General features: G+C 39.8%; 1 protein-coding gene across 1 annotated transcript in view; it reads left to right on the plus strand.

Moving 5' to 3' along the window:
• Positions 1-25,673, plus strand: part of LOC117526335 (MAM domain-containing glycosylphosphatidylinositol anchor protein 1) — a 1,010,161-nt gene extending 984,488 nt beyond the window's left edge. Inside the window, exon 18 of the mRNA XM_034188407.1 lies at positions 25,462-25,673. Within this exon, the coding sequence (XP_034044298.1) occupies positions 25,462-25,556 (95 nt within the window). The 3' untranslated portion in view covers positions 25,557-25,673. The remainder of the gene's footprint in view (positions 1-25,461) is intronic.
• The last annotated feature ends 547 nt before the right edge of the window (positions 25,674-26,220 follow it).

Here is a 26,220-nt window from a genome sequence, read left to right on the forward strand (position 1 = left end):
TAATTGAGACATCCATACTTTTTCAGTTCTTTCACTGAATCAGTCATTGCGCCCACCATGTGCATGAAGTGTTGTGCATCCAGATAACTATGCTTAATGCGGTCTGTCAGTCTATATTTATCAATATTCAAAATCTATTTTACTTTCATATAGGTTCAACCAAGTGTTCTGCAAAATAACAGCCACACTGCTAAAAATATTCTCTTTATGGTACACAGAAAGGTCAGAGATGATTTTGCAATCGACTGAGTTGAATATTTTTTTTAAATATGACAATCACGATATCCATCACTTAAATGTGCTTCTTCTGAAAAAGGTTTAACATGGCCCATCTCTTGAGAAGGCACATTGGAAATAGTGTTAAGAAAAAACAAACAAACAAACAAACAAAAAATCCTCCCAAAACAACTTACTCAGAAATTTTGATAATAGAAAGCAACGTCAACCAAAAGCCAGAGGGTGGTGACTGTGCTTGCACATATCCTGCACCTCTCTAATATATTTCTCTGTCACACCAGACTTCCTCATACAACACCATACCTTTTCTCTGGGTACTCCATCATAAGCTTTCTTTAAGTCTACAAACAAAATGCAGTGCCTTCTGGCCTTCTCTACACTTCTCCATCAGCACTCTCAGAGCTGTTGTGCTCAGTCTGTGTAACTTAGTTATTCATACTGAAAATTATCAAAAATTCTTCTTTGAACATTGCTGGTCTATGATGGATAAGGTCTTGAGATATGAATTTCATGCTTTTCTAAGTGTCTACTTTCAGATGATTACTCCACACAAACTTGTGACCAACTATGAAATTTTTCAGGCATCTTTTTGTTAATTTTTCTGTCATTGATCCATGTTTCATGTTTATTGGACTTAATCATCTCAATAAGATAAATACATGAGTGTCCATTGAATGAAAGTGCAGACTGTGGTGTAGATGAAACCTTTGCATAAAAATGCAAAGGTAGAAATAGGCATAGCCCGTTGTAGAACATTTGGTACACTTAGCAGAATGTGGGAACAGATTAATTTTTAATTGCATGTTTGATTGCTGACTGACATGCAGTGTGGGAGTTCAAAGCCAAAATGCAAAACATACTGCTTTGAAGGTGCCATTGAGCACAGTGGCCTCCATCATCTGTAAATAGAAGAAGTTCAGATCCACCAGGACTATTCAAGAGCTGGCTGCTCGTCTAAACTGAGCTGATGGTCACTCTCTCTCAGAGCTCCAGCATTCCTCTGTGGAGAGAGGAGAACCTTCCAGAAGAGCAACCATCTCTGCAGCAATACACCAATCAGGCCTGTATGGTAGAATGGCTATATATATTTGAGGTCTGTTAGAAAATTATCCGACCTTTTTATTTTTTTCAAAAACCATATGGATTTGAATCACGTGTGATTGCATCAGCCAAGCTTGAACCTTCGTGCGCATGCGTGAGTTTTTTCACGCTTGTTGGTTGTGTCATTCGCCTGTGAGCAGGCTTTGTGTGAGCAGTGGTCCACCCCTCTCGTCGGATTTTTATTGCGAATAAATGTCTGAACGATTTGGAGCTTTGCTGCATCAATTTTTTCCAGAAACTGTGAGAGACCTCCAGGTGGACACCATTAGGAAAATTCAGATGGCTTTCAGGGATGATGTTATGGGGATTACACAGATTAAGGAGTGCTCCAGCCGGTTTAAAGACCACGCACAGCTGCTGAGAGCGCGCCGCGCTCTGAGCGCTGATTGACAGGCTGAATCAACCAGATCATTTCCAACGCGAAGGCTTTGTTGATCCGGGACGTCATCTGACTTTCACAAAAATGGCAGGAGACGTGGACATCAGTACTTTTTCGGCACATTCCACTGTTACAGGAGTTTTTTTCATGGAAAGAGAAGCGGAGGGATGCGCCATGGAGCCATTCATGGCGCGGCACAAAACCACCTCCGTGTTGGTCTCACAGGATGGCTTTGAGATGGCTTTCAGACGGCTTTCGGTGGTTTTTCAGTCGTGTGACTATCTGAGAAATTGTGCATGAGCTGGACATGCCCCAACATGTCCTGTGAGGCTTCATCACGGCGTTGCTTTGCGCCATGCGGCTCCACCATGATGTGTGGAATTCCTCCACACATTTGTCTCAATGTCCCGAAAAATTGCTGATGTCCACGTGTTCCACAATTCCTGTGCTAGTCAGACGACGTCCTGGATCAACAGAGCATCCAGTTTGGAAATGAACGGCACATTCCACTGTTACAGGAGTTTTTGTCATGGAAAAGGGAGCGGAGGAATGCGCCACCGTGCCGCTCATGGCGCGGCACAAAACCACCTCCGTGTTGGTCTGCATGGAGCAAAGCAACGCCGTGATGAAGCCTCACAGGACAGGTTGGGGCATGTCCAGCTCGTGTCACACGACTGAAAAGCCATCTGAAAGCCGTCCTGTGAGACCAACATGGAGGTGGTTTTGTGCCGCACCATGAGCGGCATGGTGGCGCATCCCTCCGCTCCTCTTTCCATGAAAAAAACTCCTGTAACAGTGGAATGTGCCAAAAAAGTACTGATGTTCACGTCTCCTGCCATTGTTGTGTAAGTCAGATGTCGTCCCGGATCAACAAAGCCTTCACGTTGGAAATGATCTGGTTGATTTAGCCTGTCGATCGGCGCTCGGAGTGCGCCGCGCTCTCAGACGCTGTGGGTGGTCTTTAAACCGGCTGGAGCACTCCTTAATCTGTGTAATCCCCATAAAATCGTCCCTGAAAGCCATCTGAATTTTCCGAATGGTGTCCACCTGGTCTCTCACAGTTTCTGGAAAAATTTGATGCAGCAAAGCTCCAAATCGTTCAGACATTTTATTCGCAATAAAAATCCGACGTGAGGGGTGGAGCACTGCTCACACAAAGCCTGCTCACAGGCGAATGATGCAACCGACAGGTGTGAAAAAACTCACGCATACGCACGAAGGTTCAAGCTTGGCTGATGCAATCACATGTGATCCAAATCCATATGGTTTTTGAAAAAAATAAAAAGGTCGGATACTTTTCTAACAGACCTCGTGTATATATATATATATATATATATATATATATATATATATATATATATATGTTCTGACAGGGCAAAATCATGTTTACTAAAGAAAACTTTAAGTTCATCTCTCAACTCAAAAAAGCGAGTTAATACCCTGCCTCTTGAAAGCCAGCGCACCTCTGTGTGTATTAACAGCGTCTCATACTCACTGCCCATTTCATTACACAACGCAGCAAACAAGCGCAAGCTCATGGGCCTGGCTTTCACAAAGTTGACCATCTTCATGGTGATGTCCAAAACATTCTTGAGTTGAGGAGGTATTCCCTTTGCGGCCAGCGCCTCACGGTGGATGCTGCAGTGTACCCATGTGGCATCTGGTGCCACTGCTTGAATGCGTGTCACCACACCCCCATGTCTACCTGTCATTGCCCGTGCGCCATCTGTGCATATGCCCACACATCTATCCCACATTAGCCCGTTTGCGTTCACAAAATTATCCAGCTTTTGAAAAATGTCAAGTGCAGTGGTCCTTTCCTCAAGAGGTTTACAAAAGAGCATGTCCTCTGTTACTGTCCCTTCATGTATGTAACGCAAGTATACAAGGAGGTGTGCAAGGCCAGCAACATCTGTGGACTTATCCAGCTGTAGAGCGTAATACTCGCTGCCTCTTACCTGCTGAAGAAGCTGTTTCAAAATGTCCTCAGCCATAGCACTGATGCGTCAAGAAACTGTGTTGTTCGATGACGGGATAGCCCGTATAGTCTTTTTTGGCTTTTCCCCCAACATTGCTCCAACCATATCTGAGGCAGCAGGGCATATTAAATCCTCCACTATAGTGTGTGGCTTGTTAGTTTTAGCGACTCTATAGCTGACCATGTATGATGCTCGCAGCCGGTTCCTGTTAGCAGTGTCTGTCTCTGCAATACAACTTTTACTTGCAGATAATAGTTTCAGCTGACGCTCAAAGTATTCACGTGGTTTATTTTTCAAATGGGGATGACTGGTCTCTAAATGCCTGCGCAATAGTGATGGCTTCATTGCATTTTGCGATAGAACTTTTGCACATTTAACACACTGCGGGCCAAGAAATCCACCCGTGTTAACACACGTGAAACCAAGAGCAATGTAGTTGTCATCATTTGCGATTCTTTGATGTCTTATTCTCTCGATTAAATAGTCTTTGGTTTCGATCAAAAGTCTGCTGTCTCACACTGCAATGCTCTGCGTCGCTGTCACGGCTGTCCTCTTTGATGCTGCTGGCTATGCTAGCTTGACTCTCGCTAGCAACACAAACATCGGGGTGATCGATCAGACCTGAGTCCGTCATAGTCGCTGTAGTTGCACAATCAGCTGGACTGTTATCGCTAGCACCAACAAGCTGACTAGTTGTGGCAGGTGTCTTGGCACTGCGCTGTTTTCTTCCCGTTAGCCACTTGTCCATATTGGCACTCGTGCGGCGGGCTCATGGGGCGGCTAAGTGAGCTGCGCTGGCATGGCAACAGGTGTCAATCACCCAGATAGTCACACCCATCTGTTGCAATAAATTGACTCAACACTAGATGGTAGCATTTACACACATCTATAATAGTATTGTTTCAGACAGCTTATGACAATTACAGCATGTTATGACATTTTTTTTTCTTTTTTGGTCATTGCCCCGCGTACCCCCCACAGGCACTTACGTAGCCCCCGGGGTACACGTACCACCATTTGGGAACCACTGCTATAATGTATTTTAAACATTCACAATGTAAATACAAATTGCTTCATAATACCATTTTTAATAAAAATGAGAATAATCAAACATTTGAACACTCCCCCCCCTCCAAAAGCATGCAAGTTAGGTGAACTGGAAACATTAAAGTGTACGTAGGTGTGTGTGCGTGGGTGTGGATGTGTTTGTTTGTCTGTGGACACAGCTTATGGTAGAGAAATGAACATTCAGTTCATGGGTAACATTCAATTGAATGCAACAGCTCTGATGGACATTCCTGCAGTCCGCATGCTAATTGCACACTCCCTCAAACCTCGCATCATCTGTGGCATTGTGCTGTGTGATAAAACTGAACTTTTTTAGAGTGGCCACACCTGTGAGGTGGGGTGGATTATCTCAGCAAAGGAGAAGTGCTCACTAACACAAATTTGTGAACAATATTTGAGAGAAATAGGTCTTTTGTGTATGTAACGGAGGCCAGCAGGTGTCGCTGTGCAGATGTAGTTAGTAAACCTCATTCCCAACAGCTCAAAAGGATTCTCTGGTCACAGGGCCAGAGCCCTGGGTTTTAGCCTTCTGGTTAGAGAGTCCGACTCCCATGCCGGAGCTCGTGAGTTCGCGTCCCAAGGGGAGCGACTGGGCGGAGTCATAACAATACAACTCAGAGTGCAGCCGCTACATGTATATAGAAAATGTTTTAGATATTTGAGTTCAGCTCATGAAAAATGGGAGCAAAAACAAATGTTGCATTTATGTTTTTGTTCAGTGTTTATGTATGTATCTATCTATCTATCTATCTATCTATCTATCTATCTATCTATCTATCTATCTATCTATCTATCTATCTATCTATCTATCTATCTATCTATCTATCTATCTATCTATCTATCTATCTATCTAAGCTAGATAGGTAGGATGCATCTGGAAAGTATTCACAGTGTTTCATTTTTTCCACATTTTATGTTACAGCCTTATATCAAAACAGAGTAAATTCATTTTTTCCTCAAAAATCTACTCACAACACTCCATAATGACAACTTGAAAAAGGTTTTTGCAAAAAAATTTTTTTTTTTGCAATTTTATTAAAAATAAGAAGCTATGAAATCATATTTACATACGTATTCACACCCTTTGCTCAATACTTTGTTGATGCACCTTTGGCAGCAAATACAGCCCCAAATCTTGAATATTATGCCACATGCTTGGCACACCTATGTTTGGGAAGTTTTGTCCATTCCTCTTTGCAGCACCTCTCAAGTTCAAACAGGTTGGATGGGGGGGCGCCGGTGCACAGCCATTTTCAGATCTTTCCAGAGGTGTTCAGTCACATTCAGGTCTGGTCTCTGGCTGGGACATTCAATGACATTCACAGAGTCAGCCTGAAGACACTCCTTTGATATCTTGGCTGTGTGCTTTGGGTCACTGTCCTGCTGAAAGATGAATCGTCACCCCAATCTGAGGCCAAGAACGGTCTAGAGCAGATGTTCATCCAGGATGTTTATGTACATTGCTGCATTCATCTTTCCCTCCATCCTGACTAGTCTCCCAGTTCCTGCCCCTGAAAAATATCCCTGCTGTCACCACCATGCTTCAATGTAGGGATGGTGCCTGGTTTCCTCCAATCACACTGTCTGACATTCAGACCAAAGAGTTTAATCTTTGTGTCTTCAGATCAGAGAATTTTGTTTCTTATTTATTTATTTTATTTAATTCAATTTATTTAATTTATATAGCACCAAATCACAACAAAGTTGCCTCAAGGTGCTTCACACAAGTAAGGCCCAACCTTACCAACCCCCAGAGCAAGCACACAAGTGACAGTGGTAAGGAAAAACTCCCTCTGATGATTTGAGGGAGAAACCTCAAGCAGACCAGACTCAAAGGGGTGACCCTCTGCTTGGGCCATGCTACCAACACAATTGACAAACACAATTGACAAAACAATTTACAAAAGGGATATACAGGAATTTTTGCTGGTGCACAGGGCGGGAGTGTCTCATGGTCTGAGAGTCCTTCAGGTGCCTTTTGGCAAACTCCATATGGTATGATATGTGCCTTTTACTAAGGAGTGGCTTCCATCTGGCTACTCTAACATACAGGCCTGATTGGTGGATTGTTGCAGAGATCGTTGTCCTTCTGGAAGGTTCTCCTCTCTCTACATGGGAATATCGGAACTCTGACAGAGTGACCATTGGGTTATTGGTCACCTCCCTGACTAAGGCCCATCTGATCACTCATAATAATTCACAGGGACAAACATTTGACAGTGTAGGTATCTACCTACCCTCTTTGGTATTTTCACATGGACAGCATATGTGGCTTTTTCCAGAGCAAGGTCACTTGCTGATGTGTTTGTTAAAATTTGATGCAACTTCAAATCAAGGACTCATAGATAATAGTTATTAGTGACCCAGAACAATATCTATCATCAAGGGCTATAAACAGTAAATCAAAAGAAATATCTCAACATTGCCAGTTTTAAAACATGACATCAACTAAATTGACCAAATAATAAATACAATTATTCACAAAACATACTCATTTTAATTTCCTGCACTTTCACTTAAAATCATTTTAAAAACTTTGTAGACTTTATTACCATCCTTGAAAAATGTCAGGTATTTTATAAACACTACCCAATGTAGAACCCATGGATCCCCATTTGCAATGTGCTAATACTGTATATAATGACACAACATAGATGTACAGAACACTTATATTTGTTCAAATCCATGCTGAAAAGGTCTATAAACAAGTTGTGGTGATAGATAGATAGATGGATAGATGGATGAATGAATTTATTCAGCACACACAGATCCAGAACAACAACAAAAAAAAAACTCACAAAGAAAGAAAGAAAATAATTCAATAATGGACCCATGCACCCAAATGGGTGTAGGCAGAAGCAAAAGCTTGTAAATGCCTACCCCTTTAACAAAAAATAAAAATGATACATATGTATATAAAATTATACATATACCCATCATAACTAATACAGTAGTGTTCAGAATAATAGTAGTGCTATGTGACTAAAAAGATGAATCCAGGTTTTGAGTATATTTCTTATTGTTACATGGGAAACAAGGTACCAGTAGATTCAGTAGATTCTCATAAATCCAACAAGACCAAGCATTCATGATATGCACACTCGTAAGGCTATGAAACTGGGCTATTAGTAAAAAAAAAAGTATAAAAGGGGTGTTCACAATAATAGTAGTGTGGCATTCAGTTTCCCATGTAACAATAAGAAATATACTCAAAACCTGGATTAATCTTTTTAGTCACATAGCACTACTATTATTCTGAACACTACTGTACAAAGTATAGATAGATAGATAAATAGATAGATAAATGAATTTATTCAGCAGACACAGATCCAGAACAACAAAAAAACTTACAAAGAAAGAAAATAATCATTGTATTCTGTTTTTAATTTACATTTTACACAACATCCCAACTTCATTGGAATCAAGGTTGTACATCACAACTGGGTTAAAAAAAGACATTCATGCTGAGATAGAGCATTTGAATGCTTAAGTAAAAAGCAGCACATTACATCAATAGCAGCTTTGATCAATTAGACCTCAGTGCTGCTTTTGATACTGTTGACCATAAAATTTTATTACAGAGATTAGAGCATGCCATAGGTATTAAAGGCACTGCGCTGCGGTGGTTTGAATCATATTTGTCTAATAGATTACAATTTGTTCATGTAAATGGGGAATCTTCTTCACAGACTAAAGTTAATTATGGAGTTCCACAAGGTTCTGTGCTAGGACCAATTTTATTCACTTTATATATGCTTCCCTTAGGCAGTATTATTAGACGGTATTGCTTAAATTTTCATTGTTACGCAGATGATACCCAGCTTTATCTATCCATGAAGCCAGACGACACACACCAATTAGCTAAACTGCAGGATTGTCTTACAGACATAAAGACATGGATGACCTCTAATTTCCTGCTTTTAAACTCAGATAAAACTGAAGTTATTGTACTTGGCCCCACAAATCTTAGAAACATGGTGTCTAACCAGATCCTTACTGTGGATGGCATTACCCTGACCTCTAGTAATACTGTGAGAAATCTTGGAGTCATTTTTGATCAGGATATGTCATTCAAAGCGCATATTAAACAAATATGTAGGACTGCTTTTTTGCATTTACGCAATATCTCTAAAATCAGAAAGATCTTGTCTCAGAGTGATGCTGAAAAACTAATTCATGCATTTATTTCCTCTAGGCTGGACTATTGTAATTCATTATTATCAGGTTGTCCTAAAAGTTCCCTAAAAAGCCTTCAGTTAATTCAAAATGCTGCAGCTAGAGTACTGACGGGGACTAGAAGGAGAGAGCATATCTCACCCATATTGGCCTCTCTTCATTGGCTTCCTGTTAATTCTAGAATAGAATTTAAAATTCTTCTTCTTACTTATAAGGTTTTGAATAATCAGGTCCCATCTTATCTTAGGGACCTCGTAGTACCATATCACCCCAATAGAGCGCTTCGCTCTCAGACTGCAGGCTTACTTGTAGTTCCTAGGGTTTGTAAGAGTAGAATGGGAGGCAGAGCCTTCAGCTTTCAGGCTCCTCTCCTGTGGAACCAGCTCCCAATTCAGATCAGGGAGACAGACACCCTCTCTACTTTTAAGATTAGGCTTAAAACTTTCCTTTTTGCTAAAGCTTATAGTTAGGGCTGGATCAGGTGACCCTGAACCATCCCTTAGTTATGCTGCTATAGACGTAGACTGCTGGGGGTTCCCATGATGCACTGTTTCTTTCTCTTTTTGCTCTGTATGCACCACTCTGCATTTAATCATTAGTGATCGATCTCTGCTCCCCTCCACAGCATGTTTTTTTCCTGGTTCTCTCCCTCAGCCCCAACCAGTCCCAGCAGAAGACTGCCCCTCCCTGAGCCTGGTTCTGCTGGAGGTTTCTTCCTGTTAAAAGGGAGTTTTTCCTTCCCACTGTAGCCAAGTGCTTGCTCACAGGGGGTCGTTTTGACCGTTGGGGTTTTACATCATTATTGTATGGCCTTGCCTTACAATATAAAGCGCCTTGGGGCAACTGTTTGTTGTGATTTGGCGCTATATAAAAAAAAAAATGAATTGAATTGAATCAGCTGTCATGAGTTTGAGTGTGTCGCAAAGAAAGAAAAAGAGGGAGAGAGAAAGAGTAGCACATTTCGAAGCCAGAAAGCACTTTTCCCATGAGGGTTTGTGGCTCCCTGGATCTCGCAGGACATAGTGAAGGTGAGCCAGGAAGCACCTGTGTGTCACACACACACAAAGACACACACGCCTGCACACACATACACGTGCACGCAGGCTTACATACACAATGCACTCACATGCATCCACCCACACATGGTCTCTTCATTGCGAGTGCATACATAATGCCCCCACCATGCACACATACACATATCTGACAACTGTACTGTATTCTTACACAAACACATGCACATTTACTTCAGGTTAACTATTTTCGCACACATGGGACTGATACGGTCCTCCACAAATGAAGGATGATAGCCTCTGACATGTTTGCAGCAAGTCCACCTGCATAAATCACAGCTCTGTGGTGTTCATTTGTGTGTGTGTAAGGTGAACTCGTTTCTTACTGTGTCTGTTCCTGTATCCTTCCCCCCCCCATTACAATAACCTCCTCCCTATGTTGTGACTGCCATCTTATCACCTCATCCTAAATCATACAATCAAAAGTGAAAACTTTCCAGAAAAGTCTATTAAAGGGAAAATGCCCCCTTCTCACTTTTATGGATTTTTTGGGAGTGTAACAGTTAACTGCGAGGAATTGGAAATCTATTTTAAAATGACAGATTGAAATAAATCAATACTGAAACCCCTGAATCAATATAAATGCACCATGATCCAGCTTGCTTGACTACTTCAAACTGTCTCAAGGCTGCTCACAAGAACATAAACTTTGTGATGGAAAAACAAAATCAACATGACTGTTTTTGACACATGGTATAAACCTGACATGTTATATCATCAAAGTGCACTCTAGATTGTATCTTTGAGCAACCGTGATCTTCACATGCCCGTTTGTCATGGTTATAGACTGTGTCCTTCTGGGATGCATATCTGTAAAAATGAGAATGGGGCTCAACATAAGGAACACTGGAATTCTTAAATCTGAAGTAACTATCGGCAGGGCTGCGAAAAATTTAAAGAACTTTTGAAACCAAGCTGTAAAGTGTGAGTACACAACATACTACGTAAGTGTGTAAAAAAAATTATTTGTTACAACCAAGGTTTTCCTTTAAAACAACATAAATTATCCTAAGCACACATGACATGTAGGTTGTTGCAAACATCTAGGACAACAGACGTTCTGCACATTTTGGCTGTATCAGGTACTTATGTCAACTCAGTCTGACTCATTGTTCTAACAGTCAGACTGTTTGGAGTCATTGCCATGTTGCTGGATGAATTTTGGACAGATCAGCTGTTTCCCTGATGGTATTAGAGTAGTGTTCAGAATAATAGTAGTGCTATGTGACTAAAAAGATGAATCCAGGTTTTGAGTATATTTTATATTTATTGAATCAGGTGTCCCCTATTTAAGGATGAAGCCAGCACCTGTTGAACATGCTTTTCTCTTTGAAAGCCTGAGGAAAATGGGACGTTCAAGACATTGTTCAGAAGAACAGCGTAGTTTGAGTAAAAGTTGATTGGAGAGGGGAAAACTTATACGCAGGTGCAAAAAATTATAGGCTATTCATCTACTATGATCTCCAATGCTTTAAAATGGACCAAAAAACCAGAGATGCGTGGAAGAAAACGGAAAACAACCATCAAAATGGATAGAAGAATAACCAGAATGGCAAAGGCTCACCCATTGATCAGCTCCAGGATGATCAGAGACAGTCTGGAGTTACCTGTAAGTGTTGTGACAGTTAGAAGACACCTGTGTGAAGCTAATTTATTTGCAAGAATCCCCCGCAAAGTCCCTCTGTTAAATAAAAGACGTGTGCAGAAAAGGTTACAATTTGCCAAAGAACACAACAACTGGCCTAAAGAGAAATGGAGGAATATTTTGTGGACTGATGAGAGTAAAACTGTTCTTTTTGGGTCCAAGGGCCGCAGACAGTTTGTGAGATGACCCCCAAACTCTGAATTCAAGCCACAGTTCACAGTGAAGACAGTGAAGCATGGTGGTGCAAGCATCATGATATGGGCATGTTTCTCCTACTATGGTGTTGGGCCTATATATCGCATACCAGGTATCATGGATCAGTTTGGATATGCCAAGAGGTCATGTTGCCTTATGCTGAAGAGGACATGCCCTTGAAATGGATGTTTCAACAAGACAATGGCCCCAAGCACACTAGTAAACAAGCAAAATCTTGGTTCCAAACCAACAAAATTAATGCCTCACAGATGTGATGAAATCATGAAAAACTGTGGTTATACAACTAAATACTAGTTTAGTGATTCACATGATTGCTAAAAAAGCAGTTTGAACATAATAGTTTGGAGTTTGTAGCATCAACAGCAGATGTTACTATTATTGTGAACACCCCCTGTTCTACTTTTTTTACTAATTGCCCAGTTTCATAGCCTTAAGATTGTGCATATCATGAATGCTTGGTCTTGTTGGATTTGTGAGAATCTATTGAATCTACTGGTACCTTGTTTCCCATGTAACAATAAGAAATATACTCAAAACCTGGATTAATCTTTTTAGTCACACAGCACTACTATTATTCTGAACACTACTGTACATGATGGATAAATATCTGCCATGTGCCTGTACCTCTCAGTAAGGAAACCCTTAAATTTGACCAAATCCCCAATTCTCTTTGCTAAAATGTAGGACTAGCCTGTTGACACATGAACTGCCTGCAATTACAACCAGATATTTCAAATTTTGATGAATTTCTGCAAACAACCTGCCAATTTTCCAGACACCAATTCTTGTTCTTTCATGTTAAGGGAGACAGTTGGGCTTATTTCCATGTTTTTTTAGTCACAAATCTTCCAGAAGACCAGACTGTAGATGGATATACCTCTAGTTTCTGCCAGGTGGAATTGATGGCACCGTGGGATATGTTACTATATGAGTGAGTAAGAAAGTCAGTATAATTTGCCCAAAGTTTAGCTGTCGGTAAAATTCAGCATCAAAAGCTGTCAAGTGACAGCTGAGCACATGCACACACGTGTCACACATAGCGGCTTATTATGAAAACACACACACACACACACACACACTGAGCGATCATTTCCTCAGCAGTCTGTGTCATCTACATATGCTTTGGACAGCCCAGTCTTTATTTTTTATTTTTCGTGTTCCCGTGACGAAATGAGTCAAATTTTGATGACGGTGTTTTTTTTAACTCATTATTGCTAGCCCTACTCCTACCCCCGACCCTAACCTTAACCATAACCTAGTCTTACTCTTTTCCCCACCCTAACCATAACCACCCCTAACCCCCTGCTTCACTTTTAATTTTGTGCAGCCATCACGGAATGAATTAGAATGAATTTGTCCTGCTGTGATGAAAATGAGGCACTTTTCGTCAAAATATCACAAACTAATAGATTAATGTATATTTCGTGCTACTGGATCACGACTTGCAGTGAGACCAGGTTGGCTTTGGATGTGATCTGACAGGTGTGCATGTGGCAGTCTGTCTGCATTCTGACACGGCTGACCACGCCTATTTTCCTCCCGACTGCATCCGGATTATGACTATTGTTACCGTGTCTGCCTGCTTCCTGCACATTCTGGCTGTGTGATGGGGGCTTTACTTACACTAAAGCAGTTTTAGTTTGAAAATCCTACATAAAGTACATGTTACAATTATGCTGATGTTATCCTGTTTAACGCCACAGTTTGAAATGCAGTAGTATACATATAATGAATCTTTGAGTGCAATGGAAAAAAAAAATACTTAGATAGGTTGGAATATCCTCGTCATTGTCTCAAATCTCACTGTTCTGGTTGGACAACTTTGACATATGTGGGTGAGTGCAAAGCCTATTTGGTATGTTTGTGTTTGTTATTGGAGTAGTTTACTCTTCTCATGAATGTACCAGACCAGTCTTACGTTTTTGTTTTTTTGTTTTTTTTTACTGTCTTCCCGTCACGAAATGATTCAAATTTTTGGGGCTTTTTTTTTTTTAACTAGACTATTACTAAACACAACTCCTACCCCCAGCCCTAACCTTAACCATAACCTAACCCTACTCCTTCCCTTAACCCTAACCATAACCACCGCCGACCCACCACTGCACTTTTAATTATGTGCAGCCATCACAGAATGAATTAGAATGAATTTATGCTGCCATGATGAAAATTGTGCACTTTTTGTGACAATATCACAAACCAATAAATTAATGTATATTTTGTGCTGCTGAATCATGACAATCCATGAGACTGGGTTGGAATGTACACTGATTTACACACAGGTGTAATTCAGCATGTTTATATGTGCAATTTATGCAACTATATGGATTTACGAGTGCTTGCTGAATGTGGTGTAGAACTTGTACATGCCCATCATCCTTAAAAAATGCAATGGGAATGGAGGATACGTTAAGAAAATGTTTTGGCATTACTATTTTAACTTATCACAATGCTGATATGTAAAAAGTATATAAAAAAAAAGACCTTTTGAAAGACAACGGCAAATAAGCTATTTTATCACAAACACACACAAACCACAAAACTTTTGTATGGTAACTTTCTTGTCATCCATAGACTGATAATGCTGCATGAAGTTGAAGGACAAAAATGAATTTGTTTAAAGTTATTACTGCTGGCACCACTCACATGATCTATTTTAAATAAGTTATACAGCCTGTGCATTGATTTTCCATTTCAGTATTTTACATTTACCCATATTAAAGTGACAGGGTAACAATTACTCTTCTTTCTCTTCATCTTTCCTGTCTTTTATATGGGTGTGACAGGCAGTTATAGTTTTGACTAAAGTTTTTACGACCACATGCCTTTCCTGACATGAACCCAGTCTAACTTGCCCAGGCTTGGGACCCGTTCCAAGTTGGACTGCACCGGCAGTAATTTGAATTTCAGTCTGTTGCTCAAGGACACTCAGACAAAGACCAGGAATGATTAAAAAATTGAATCTGATCATCATGCAAAGCCTGCTACCAAGCAGTGATGTGTCACCGTTGATCAAAAAGTAATATTGTCACCATTTTACAAATAAAACATTCTAAAAATAAACATTCTAAAATTCTATTGAAAAAACAAAACATCTATTCATACCAGCTACTCTCAACTACTGGTGGGTTTGTTCACTTGTTTAAAGTAGATATTGGATGTCCACATTGTTTCCACAATTTTACATTCCTTTATTGTTGCCTGTCCAGGTTAGGGCCCCTTCACACATAGTATGAATGTGGTCAAATTGCGCATGAAGTGCACATGAAGCAAGACTCGTATGCAATATATGTAAAATTGTAACTGCCTCCAACGCCTCGTACACCTATTGCTACTACTATTTGCACACACCAAAGGTTGAAAGACAGAGTCTGTGCTGTGAGAGCCCATCGAACCCTCTCGCAGCAGGTGTCGGCCAAATTCCAGCTGACACACACGGACATGTAACACCACTCACTTGGCACTTACAAAATGCGTGGCCATTCGCACTAATAGCATGAAAACAGTCAGCAGACAATCACTTTCAAGCTGGACCTGAAATTTGTCCAAGTGCCCCCATGAGTGTGGCTTTGCAGATAAACACAGTGACACATTGTTGTGTGCATTGAACTAACAGTGGGGGTGTGTCTGCCGACAGGAGCAGCTGTGGGGATCTCTGGATCTGGTCGTCCCAGCTGGAGAACACATACCGTGTTTGGACGGACATGAACTAATAACTGTCCACTGCAGCACGTGTGTGTCTGTTTGTTGTTCTCACGTGGACCAAAAATAAAAACATTATCACTCTTGCAATGGCCTGCAGGGAGCAAGTGCTTGCCAGGCTACCCCAGGTGAAACACACTGTCAGATCATAATACGCAGCAGGTGATCTGAATGTCATGTCACCATGTTAGCTCTGTTCCACATGACACACTGTCTGTCCTGCGGTGCACTGTCCACATCCACACGCATGTCGGGCAGGACACGTGTGCGGGGCAGCGGACACGTCACCAGCAGATGTGGACATAAGAGTGCCCTGCTTCCATTCATGTCATGTCACGACTGTACGTTTGTGACCATGGGAACAGATGGATCATACTTGTATGCCTGCTTGATAAGAGGGATTCAATAAAATGCAGTGTTTTTATATGGTGTGTGGTTGTATTTTTTTTTTTTAAGTACATCCATGTCCTTCTTGATGTCAGGCATTTTCCTGCACCTTTTACAAGATAGCAAAGGTAGCTCAGCGGTAAAGTTTCTGGCTGGCAATCAGAGCTTTTGGAAATTGCAGGTTTGGATCCCATGGGTGGCATGTATTTTTTTCACAGCAGCTGCACGATGTGGTTACACATACTGCAGCTGCTCGCACTGTTCTGCCGTGATTAGCCCTGATTTGTACTTATTCATACTATGTGTGAAGTGGCCCTTAGAAATTATTTAAAAGTAAAACGACCCACCCTTAAGGCTGTATCCAGGGAATATCTTCATATGTTGAGTTGTTACTCATTAAAATTCTCATTAGAATTATGCTCATTAAGAAAAAAGAAAGAAAAAAAAGACAAACATTTTCTGTTGGTTCTCAGGCTTTGGAATGATTTACTGTACCTGGAGAAAACAGGCTAGCTGAGTCACTGTCAGTATCTCATTTTTACAACAAGGATAATGGTGTTTCCAAACGATGATGTTTTATGATTCAAGAGAAGATTTAGTTTGGCCTTTTCCATGAGTTTGTTTGTAGCTTGTTTTTAATTTGTATATTAACAACATTTTTTATTGGAAAGCACTTTGAAACTTTGCTTAAATTAAGTGGTGCATAAATAAAGTTTATTATTATTTGTTTAATGGACAACCTGCTCTATCATCTTTGTCATAGCCATCCAAAATAAGGACAAAATATTAACATTTCATTTGGTAGAGTGGATGGTCTATTAGCCAGAGGGTTGGGGAAACAATCCCCATGCAGTTACCCCTGTCTGTGTGTTAAAATGTCCTTGAACAAGATGCTAAAACTCAGTATTGCCTGTGCTTCAGTAAGATCATGCCAAATAAGACTGGCAAACTTGTAAATATCATAATGTCTTTGGTCACTTTGGAACAATCAACCTGTTGGTCAAAAGGGCCAACAAAACTTTAAAATGCAGAAAACACCAGCAAATGCAGAAAAGGCATATACAAGCCAAAAATATCTATGGAAATTCAACAGATAGTTGCATTAAAAAATGTCTTGCAAATTTTAAAAATGCTTACAAACACAGTTGCTGTATCATCTACAGCACATGCACTGAAACAGTTTAATTTGATACAGTGTCTGTTGAAATTTCACACAGCACACACCAAAAACACATACGGTGCCTTCCAAAAGTATTGGAACACTGGGTGTTTCATACATTTTATTTATTTTTGCCATTTCAAATACACACACACAAAAAAAAAAATCTAAAAAAAAATATAATCTTGTAATTCAAACAGAAAGCAAATTAATTAATGCCATAGCAATTTATGACTTTGCCACTTCTTGTGCAATCCATCATCTTGGCTTTTATAGTTTTAATTAAATTATATAAAGTTGTACAGATTTGCTTTCACTTTGAGTTTAAGGAAGTTTTTAGAAATTTTAAATTTTTCTTTTTTTTTGGCATAAACAAATTAAAATGTGTGAAATACCAAGTGTTACAATACATTTGGAGGGCACTGTATGCACTACAAAGATTCACAAAACACCGGACATACTTGCAACACAAGGAAGAAGTTTTACCTGGAGGACTTAATACCTCCATCGCACATAAGCTGATTGAGGCCGAATTGCATCAGAATGACACATCCGGCCACAATGGGGAAATATTGAGGTGTGGTCTGAAGACCAACGGACGGCATTCTATGAGCATCTACATATTTGGTCCCATTCGCTCAGCTGTCCCGAGTGTGTTGCACATGTTCAAAACACTCTTGGCACCATCGAGATGCAACGCACATCTGACTGTGGTCTATATGCAGTTTTGCATCATCTGATTACAGTCTACGTATTCTGACAGCATCAAAAAAGCATCTGAAATGATCTGATCATGGTTAATTGAGCTCTGAGATCCGTGGTCACAGCAAAGCCTGCCGGCATGTTGTGGGATGTCCACCGCCACTGGACCCCGGCCAGGGAGGGCAAAGGAAATGTTGATATGTAATAACATGTATGTGGCAGGTATTCATCATGTACACTGAGTGTGAACAGCGTGCAGTCAAACCGAAAGTACAGTGTGCCACTGCGCCTCTCCGTGGTCTGATGTGCAGCAATGCATCATAGCACACTTCAGGCATGGAGCTGAATGGATCTCACCGCTGTAATATACATAATATTACCTGATCCCTATCTAAACTCTGTAGGAGGTGTGATGTGGAACTGTACCGCAACTACGTGACAAGATTATTAAACATAAAACTCACCTCCAGCACGGAGCCATGACTGTTTCACAGTGCAGAGCGCAGAGGATCCAAACCACAGCTCGTAGTAAAAAGCAAACCTGGCTGCTGTGTGCTGCAAATAACCACAGCAAAAATTAGATCCCATGTGATAATCCAACCGACATTAAGATGTACAGACTTATGTTGTGCTCCTGAAGTGAGCAAAAAAGAAAAAAGAAATGAAAGTTCGCTGGAAGGCTGCATCTGACGTGTGACTGCTGCAAACTTTCAGCAAAGGTGTCCAGTGGCCCATGTGCACGTGAGCCCTGCGTGAACCCGTGCGCATGTGCGCCCCACATTTGCGTGCATGTGCACCCTGCACTCGTGTGCACTGTGCCCGTGTACACCTGTACGGCTGAAATTGTCACTTAGCTGTGTTTGTGTGTGTGTTCATAACGGCTGCATGAGCCACTAACTGTCCACGCATGCCACTGAACATGTTTGCTGAAAGTTTGCTGACAGTGGGCCAAGCAGTCACACCATGTGTCAGATGCAGCTTTGACACATATGGCATGGGTCCGGTCCATACGTTGGTTATCCTCCAGTGTCCAGTACCAGCATACATTGGGAACTGAGGACACTAATTTTGAAGCTTTATAGGTGGAATCTTTCCCATTCTTGTTTGATATACGACTTCAGCTGTTCAACAGTCTGGGGTCTCCATCCCCTGAGTTCCCAAATGCTTATTGAGTGTTGTTAGAAGGAAAGGTGATGTAAAACAGTGGTAAGCATACCAGTGTCCCAGCTTTTTTGAAATGTGTTGCAGGTATCCATTTCAAATTGAGCAAATATTTGCACAAAACAATAAAATTTATCAGTTTGAACATTAAATATCTTGTCTTTGTGGTGTATTCAATTGAATATAGGTTGAAGATGATTTGCAAATCATTGTATTCTGTTTTTATTTACATTTTACACAACGTCCCAACTTCATTGGAATTGGGGTTGTACATCCATTGTGTTGAGCTTAGCAATGTGCCTATGTTTCTGGGTGCTTTGGTGAAATTGCAGCAGACACTATGTGGTGCAGGTTATTCTTGCATACATTTCTTTTTTGTTGTTTTTTTAATTGGCAAGATCATTTGAGGCAGCTCTCTGTTGTCATAATCATGCAGGCATTTGTATTTGTAAGTGGTTTGTGTATTTGGTAGTGTTGTCTTAAGTAAGTGTCATGGCTTCTATCAGGCACCGTACAAATGGACCAGAGACAGAGGCAGTCAGTTCAAATTAATCATCTGGTTCACCCAGTAATATAAAACTACTAGCGTGTTGCCTCTGGGGATCCATGCACTCTAGATTGTGTTCATGAAAGAGGTTGTTGTTGTTGTTGTTGTCCTTTCAGCTGCTCCTGTTTTTGTTCGGGGTCTCCACAGCGGATACAGCCAGATCTGCAACTGGTATTTGGCACAAACTTTTACATCGGATGCCCTTCCTGATGCAACTCCAGTGTTTACCTGGAGAAACCACATGTATGTCCAAGTACTAACCAGATCCTGCACTGCTTAGTTTCTGAGATTTGATGGGATCAGGCTGACACCGAGTAACTGACATTTTTTCAAGGGTAGTAATAACTTATGCAACATTTCAAAAATGAGTTGGAATGGCGTGTGAGTCCAGAATGTGTTGAATCTTAAACCTCAACAGTTTTTTAGAGAGGAACTCAACCCTTTATTTCCTGTTAATCATGGAATTTTTAATGTTAATTTACTGTCTTAAGATGTTTATGCTTGTTATCATATACAGACTATTATTAATATTATTATTATTATTGTTATGGTTATTACTTCTGTTTGTCATTTGCTTTAATTAGACCACAAGGGAAGTAAATGTTTTAAGTTTCTTGTGTCACCCATGTATTTCTAATATATTTAAAATTATATCATGTACCTACATTGAACTTATAAAATAAAATCACGCACACACTCACCCAGGCACACTTTTAATATGTAGAAGTTTTTCTACCCCTGCTGAATGGCGTGTGAATCCAGAATGTAATTCTCAGCACCATTTTTCAGTGTTGCTTGATAATACCCAAAGATTCTCCAAAAATCTTAGTCCTGTCCAATGTTCGTTTTGGTGGTGTTCACCCTTGACCCAGAATACATAAGCACACCAAACGGCAAATGTCAGCTCTCCCCCAGTTTGTCCGTGATCGAAGTCATACACAACAGGCATACATGTACACAGATGCCATTCTCATTTAATATATTATGGTGAGCTGTGCAGATGAACAAAAACCGAGCCCGTGATTTTTGTCTTTTCTGCATTCTGCCACAAGCAGGTGCTTTTATTTTTAGACACCCACAAATAGAGATGGTGCCAGACATTAATCAGACATGACACTTAACTAAAGTGACTAAACCAATTGAATGACAAAACACAATAAATCAATAACACTAACAACACTGTTAAATTGTCATGAATCACAATAACAACATTTAAAACCACAAGCCCCAAACTCCCATGGTGCATTGCAGCACCGTGTCCATTGTTCACTGTTGTTAGCTAATATCGCTAATTTCTCCAAAAATATGAATCCTGTCAATGTTCCATTTTCCAAGCATTCATTCTTGACCCAGAATACATAAGCAAACCAAACTGTAGATGTCAACTCTCCAGTTTGTCCATGATCAAAGCCAAACACATGCATGCATACACTCACAGAGGCCACTTGGCTATTATAATATAGATTATCATACACCCAGAATGCCAAAACTAGGGTTGAGCCAGATACTCATTTCAGATGAGTATCCAGTATGGATAAAGCATTTTTGATGAGCATGAGCATAGTATGAGTAAAATATGTCAATATCTGTGCTTGTGCTGAAGAAAAATTCTGATTGACTAACTGTCTTCACGCTCTGTGATTGGCCCGTCACTCACAGTGCCTGCCCCTCCCTACACAGACACGTCTCTGCACCCAGACCTCACTCTGGCACACACACGGACAGGAACTGAACTCTCTCTGTCTGTGCTTGGCTTGATTCTACCTCATGTTGCTCAGTCAGTACTCCTTAGGTTTTCTTCAATTTGCCCCTATTTTGGATTGTATGATATTTAAAGTTACTTGGCAAACTTGTTTTGTATTGTACGTGGTGCATTTGACAAGACAGAGCTGTGTTGTGTTGGTCAATGCCTCTACTCCGGTTGGGTTTTTTGTTGTTGTTGTTGTTTTTAACCGTTGGATTGCTCTTTGTTTGGCTGGTGATATAAAGTCAGTTGGAAAATTTTGCTCGTACTGAACATGATTCTTTTGAGAAAAATACAGTGAACAAGGCTAACATATTATTTACCTGTTTGCCATCACTGGATTTTTGCATGAATCACCAAGTTTACACAGATCATTAAAAAATAAGCAGTCTTAGAACAACCCCTCTCTCTCCCTCTCACTCAGTCACACACACACATGCACATGGACACACACGCACAGACACCTTAATCAACATTGTTTAAGTTTGTGTGGAAAAAAAATGCCGAGAACGTTAGGTAGTAAAAATAAATAAATAACTGAAAAAGAAAATCACAGTTTGATCATAAAATAATAATAATAATAATAATAAAAGTTTTGTTGAGTATGAGAACTCTTGTTCACACATACTTAGTTCATAATTTCCTGCTACATTGAATGTCAATTCTGAGGCTGTTATGTTATTCATTCATACACTTGAGAATATTCATGTTCTGAGTTTATAAAAATAAAAATAAAAAACTTGTGTATATAGTCTCTTTACTATTGTGATAAAAAATGTTGAATCTCAATTCTGAGGCTGGTCTGTAAATGTTCATTCATACACTTAACAATACTGATGTTCTGAGTTCATAAAAAACTTGTTCTGTAAATAGTTCTCTTACTTTTGTGATCAAAATCATTGATTTGAATCTCAATTTTGAGGCTGTTCTGTAAATAGTTCCTTTACTATTGTGATCAAAAACATTGAATCTCAATTCTGAGGTTGTTCTGTAAATATTCATTCATACACTTAAGAATATTCATGTTCTGAGTTCATAAAAAAAAAACTTGTTCTGTAAATAGTTCTCTTACTTTTGTGATCAAAATCATTTATTTGAATCTCAAATGTGAGGCGGTTCTGTAAAGAGTTTTCAAATAAACAATAAATATAGCAACTTCTGATCAAGCCATATCAATTTTAGGCTTAAAATAATGTATTGATTTAAGCCCCGCCCATTTCTGTTTAAACCACGTCCAGTTCAGGTTTAGGCCCCGCCCACTCCAAGTTCAGATACAGATAATTTAGACGGTTGAACAGATACAGGGTGTACTCGCTCATTCCTAGCCAAAACCATCAAATTATGCCTGTATGCACACAACACATACAGTTATAGAGGTTTTGATTTTCTTTATTATTATTTCTTTATTTTTAAATGATCACTGGAATATACATTTTGTGTCATTATATGAAGTGGGATTTTTCATTTGAGAAAATTACTGAAATTGTGCTCAGCAAGAACATGCAACAGAATAGTGAGGTTTATGTTTCTCCAAGTTCCGTGTAGCCTTGAGGATTCATTTTTTAAAAATACTTAAAAAAAACTGTCAGATATTAAGAGCTTTGTTTCAAGCTTCTTGTCTTCAGCTTTACCTGAAATTAAGTGAGGGCTAAAGTGGTCATGGCGTTTTATTGGTTCTGTCACGGTGGAGCAATGAGGAGCAGGTGCAAACATTCTGAATAATAAGAAGACAGATAGAACCACCCACATCGCCACAATGCACCGCACGTCTGTAGCAATCTATTATCTTTCCAACTCCATCTTAGGCTCATGACAGAATAGAAAGATACATGATGTATAGATGTGTGTGTAAGTGCCACACAATCAGTGGAATAAACTTCCTGCTCCTTCAAAGGACCTTGGCCCAGAAAGAGAGGGGAGAGGATCTAAAATGTCAAATTCTACTCCAGTCTGATGCCTGCACAGTGTTTTGCACTGTACCGCTGCAGTGTGCGTATGTGCATGCATTGAGATCAAAGCTTTATTATAAATTCAGATTTCTGCCTGCAGGATGGGGCCTTGTTATTAAATTATATTGATCTTTTTAATGTAATGCATGCTTTTTATTTATGAAACTGTGTCTGAGTGGCTTGCATGTGTAATTTGTTCTTGAATTTTTATTGTGCTGTGTGAACAAAAACTGTATGTATAAGACAGAAAGGAAGAAAGAAAGAAAACAGAAAGAAAGAACAATCAATGCTGTTCAATTCAATTTATTTATACAGCACCAAATCACAACATATGTCACCTCAAGGCATTCACATGAGTAAAATCTAAGTTTGCCCACCACTGAAAACTGGAAACTCCAGGAAACTGGAGTCAACGTCTGTGACCGAACTGTAAGAAACCGCCTAAAGAAAATGGGATTTACATACAGAAAAGCTAAACGAAAGGCATCATTAACACCTAAACAGAAAAAAACAAGGTTACAATGGGCTAAGGAAAAGCAATTGGGGACTGTGGATGACTGGATGAAAGTCATATTCAGTGATGAATCTCGAATCTGCATTGGGCAAGGTGATGATGCTGGAACTTTTGTTTGGTGCCTTTCCAATGAGATTTATAAAGATGACTGCCTGAAGAGAACATGTAAATTTCCACAGTCATTGATGATATGGGGCTGCATGTCAGGTAAAGGCACTGGGGAGATGGCTGTCATTACATCAATAAATGCACAAGTTTATGTTGATATTTTGGACAATTGAAAGGATGTTTTGGGATGATGAAATCATTTTTCAAGATGATAGTGCATCTTGCCATAGAGCAAAAACTGCAAAAACATTCCTTGCAAAAAGACACATGGGGTCATGTCAATGAGCAGATCTGATTTGATGCAGGTGTTAATTTGGGGGATGAAAATTTACAGGGTGATTCCATAATTTTTTCCTCAGAATTGAGTGATTCCATATTTTTTCCTCTGCTTGGTCTAAAAAGTAACCGTTACTGACTGCCACGATCTTTTTTTCTTGATTTCTTATAGTGTTTCTTAAAGCCAGAAAGTTGCCATTTGAAAGACTTTAGTTTTGTGTCATGTCTGTGATCTGCTTTTTTCTACAAAATTAACACGAATGAACACCTCATGACCGGTGATTCCATAATTTTTGCCAGGGGTTGTATGTTACTATGCTTTTTACCTTTTTAATTAATTTTATTAGGAAACGGAGCATGCCACGGCCTCAACTTTATCTAAATTCTGGGTCTTTTTGTGAAGCTTAGGGCTAGTGGCCGGTGATCACCTTAGTATTTTTCTTCTGTTTTTCTTGTTGCTTAATGCTGACAATTCTCCTGTATTGTTGTCTTTCTGATGCCTGATTCTGTTTTTTCTGTAACCCTCCTGTCCTGTGCACCGGCAAAATTCCATGTATATTGTTTTGTAAATTGTTTTGTAAATTATGTTGGTAGCATGGTCCAAGCAGAGGGTTGTCCCTTGGAGTCTGGTCTGCTTGAGGTTTCTTCCTCAAATCATCAGAGGGAGTTTTTCCTTACCACTGTCTCCTGTGTGCTTGCTCTGGGGATTGGTAAGGTTAGATTTTGCTTTTGTTTGAAGCACCTTGAGGCAACTTTGTTGTGAGTGGCGCTATCTAAATGAAAATAAATTGAAAAATGAAATTGTGCATTTGATCACTTCACATGGAACCATGCTGACATGGGTGAATATGAGGTCCCATCTGTTTTAGATGGAAATGTGCATTTGTGTACTGGTTGCTAGTGTATGTAAAGAAGTTTAAAATCCTTGTTTTGTGAAATGGAGGGTCATACGTTGTGCTTATGACATCCTGATTTTCTTAAATGATGCAGCCTTGTTTGGCTTCTTCTTCAGGTACATCTTAAAAAAATTTGAATATCATGAAAAAGTTCAATATTTTTGTCAGGTATTTCAGAAAGTGAAAATTTTACATATTCTAGAAACTAAAAAAGTTTCAGTCATTTTTTTTTTATTTACATTTTGATAATTATGGCCTACAGCTCCAAAAAATACGAAATGCACTAATAGAACTTCATTATTTATATTATTATTATTATTATTATTATTGTTATTATTATTATTATTATTATTATTTTCATAAAAATAAGTTTTAATCTATTGTAGAATGAGAGAACAATCCTCGTATGCTGTATATTTAAGGCCTGTCTCTTTTGTTGTCTCCTCAGTTCTGATTGGCGGGACATCGTCAGTGCACTCATTCCCATTGGCCAGCTGGCTGACCTTTGACCTCTGCTGCTCCCTGTTGCTGCTCTACAGATGATGAGCACTTGACACATCAACTGTCGGCACCGACAGTCACTGATCTGACCCGCAGTCTTTTACTTCACTGTATCCCCCTATACTTTCCTTTCCTTGTACCCTTTTTCCTCATTCTCTTTGCGTTTTTTTTTTTTTTTCCCACCCTATCCAGATAGAGTCAAATCATTCATGTCATTTGTGTCACTTGTCACCTTTTCATAGAATCTCCGTGCACCCTCCTGTTCTGATCTCCAACCTTTTATGGAAGCATTCCCCACCTGCCCCTCCACCCCATTCCCCGAGACACACCAAAGTGTCAGACAGTCTACCAAAGATGACGAAGGACCTGAGGGAATAAATTGAGAGAAGAGATTCCAGGAAAAAATTGAAACCCTCTCCCTTCTGCACTCGACTGATCAACAGGGAGATCGAACGGAAACAAACTGATTCATGAACGGGGACAAGAATGAATGGCAAAGAAGTGGCAAATCTGAAAGAGAGGAAAGAGAAGTGTGCTCCTGGTCACCTCTCTGCCTGCCACAAGAGACAAACCTCAGTGCGGATTATACGTGTACATTTATCTATATAAATATATATATTATAAACAAAAGTTTAAACAAAAACACAATAGGAGAGCAGAGAACTTTAAAAAGTGAAATTAAAGACACAACATTTATACAACCTCT

This window comes from Thalassophryne amazonica, chromosome 2, assembly GCF_902500255.1.
Source record: "Thalassophryne amazonica chromosome 2, fThaAma1.1, whole genome shotgun sequence".
NCBI lineage: Eukaryota > Metazoa > Chordata > Actinopteri > Batrachoidiformes > Batrachoididae > Thalassophryne > Thalassophryne amazonica.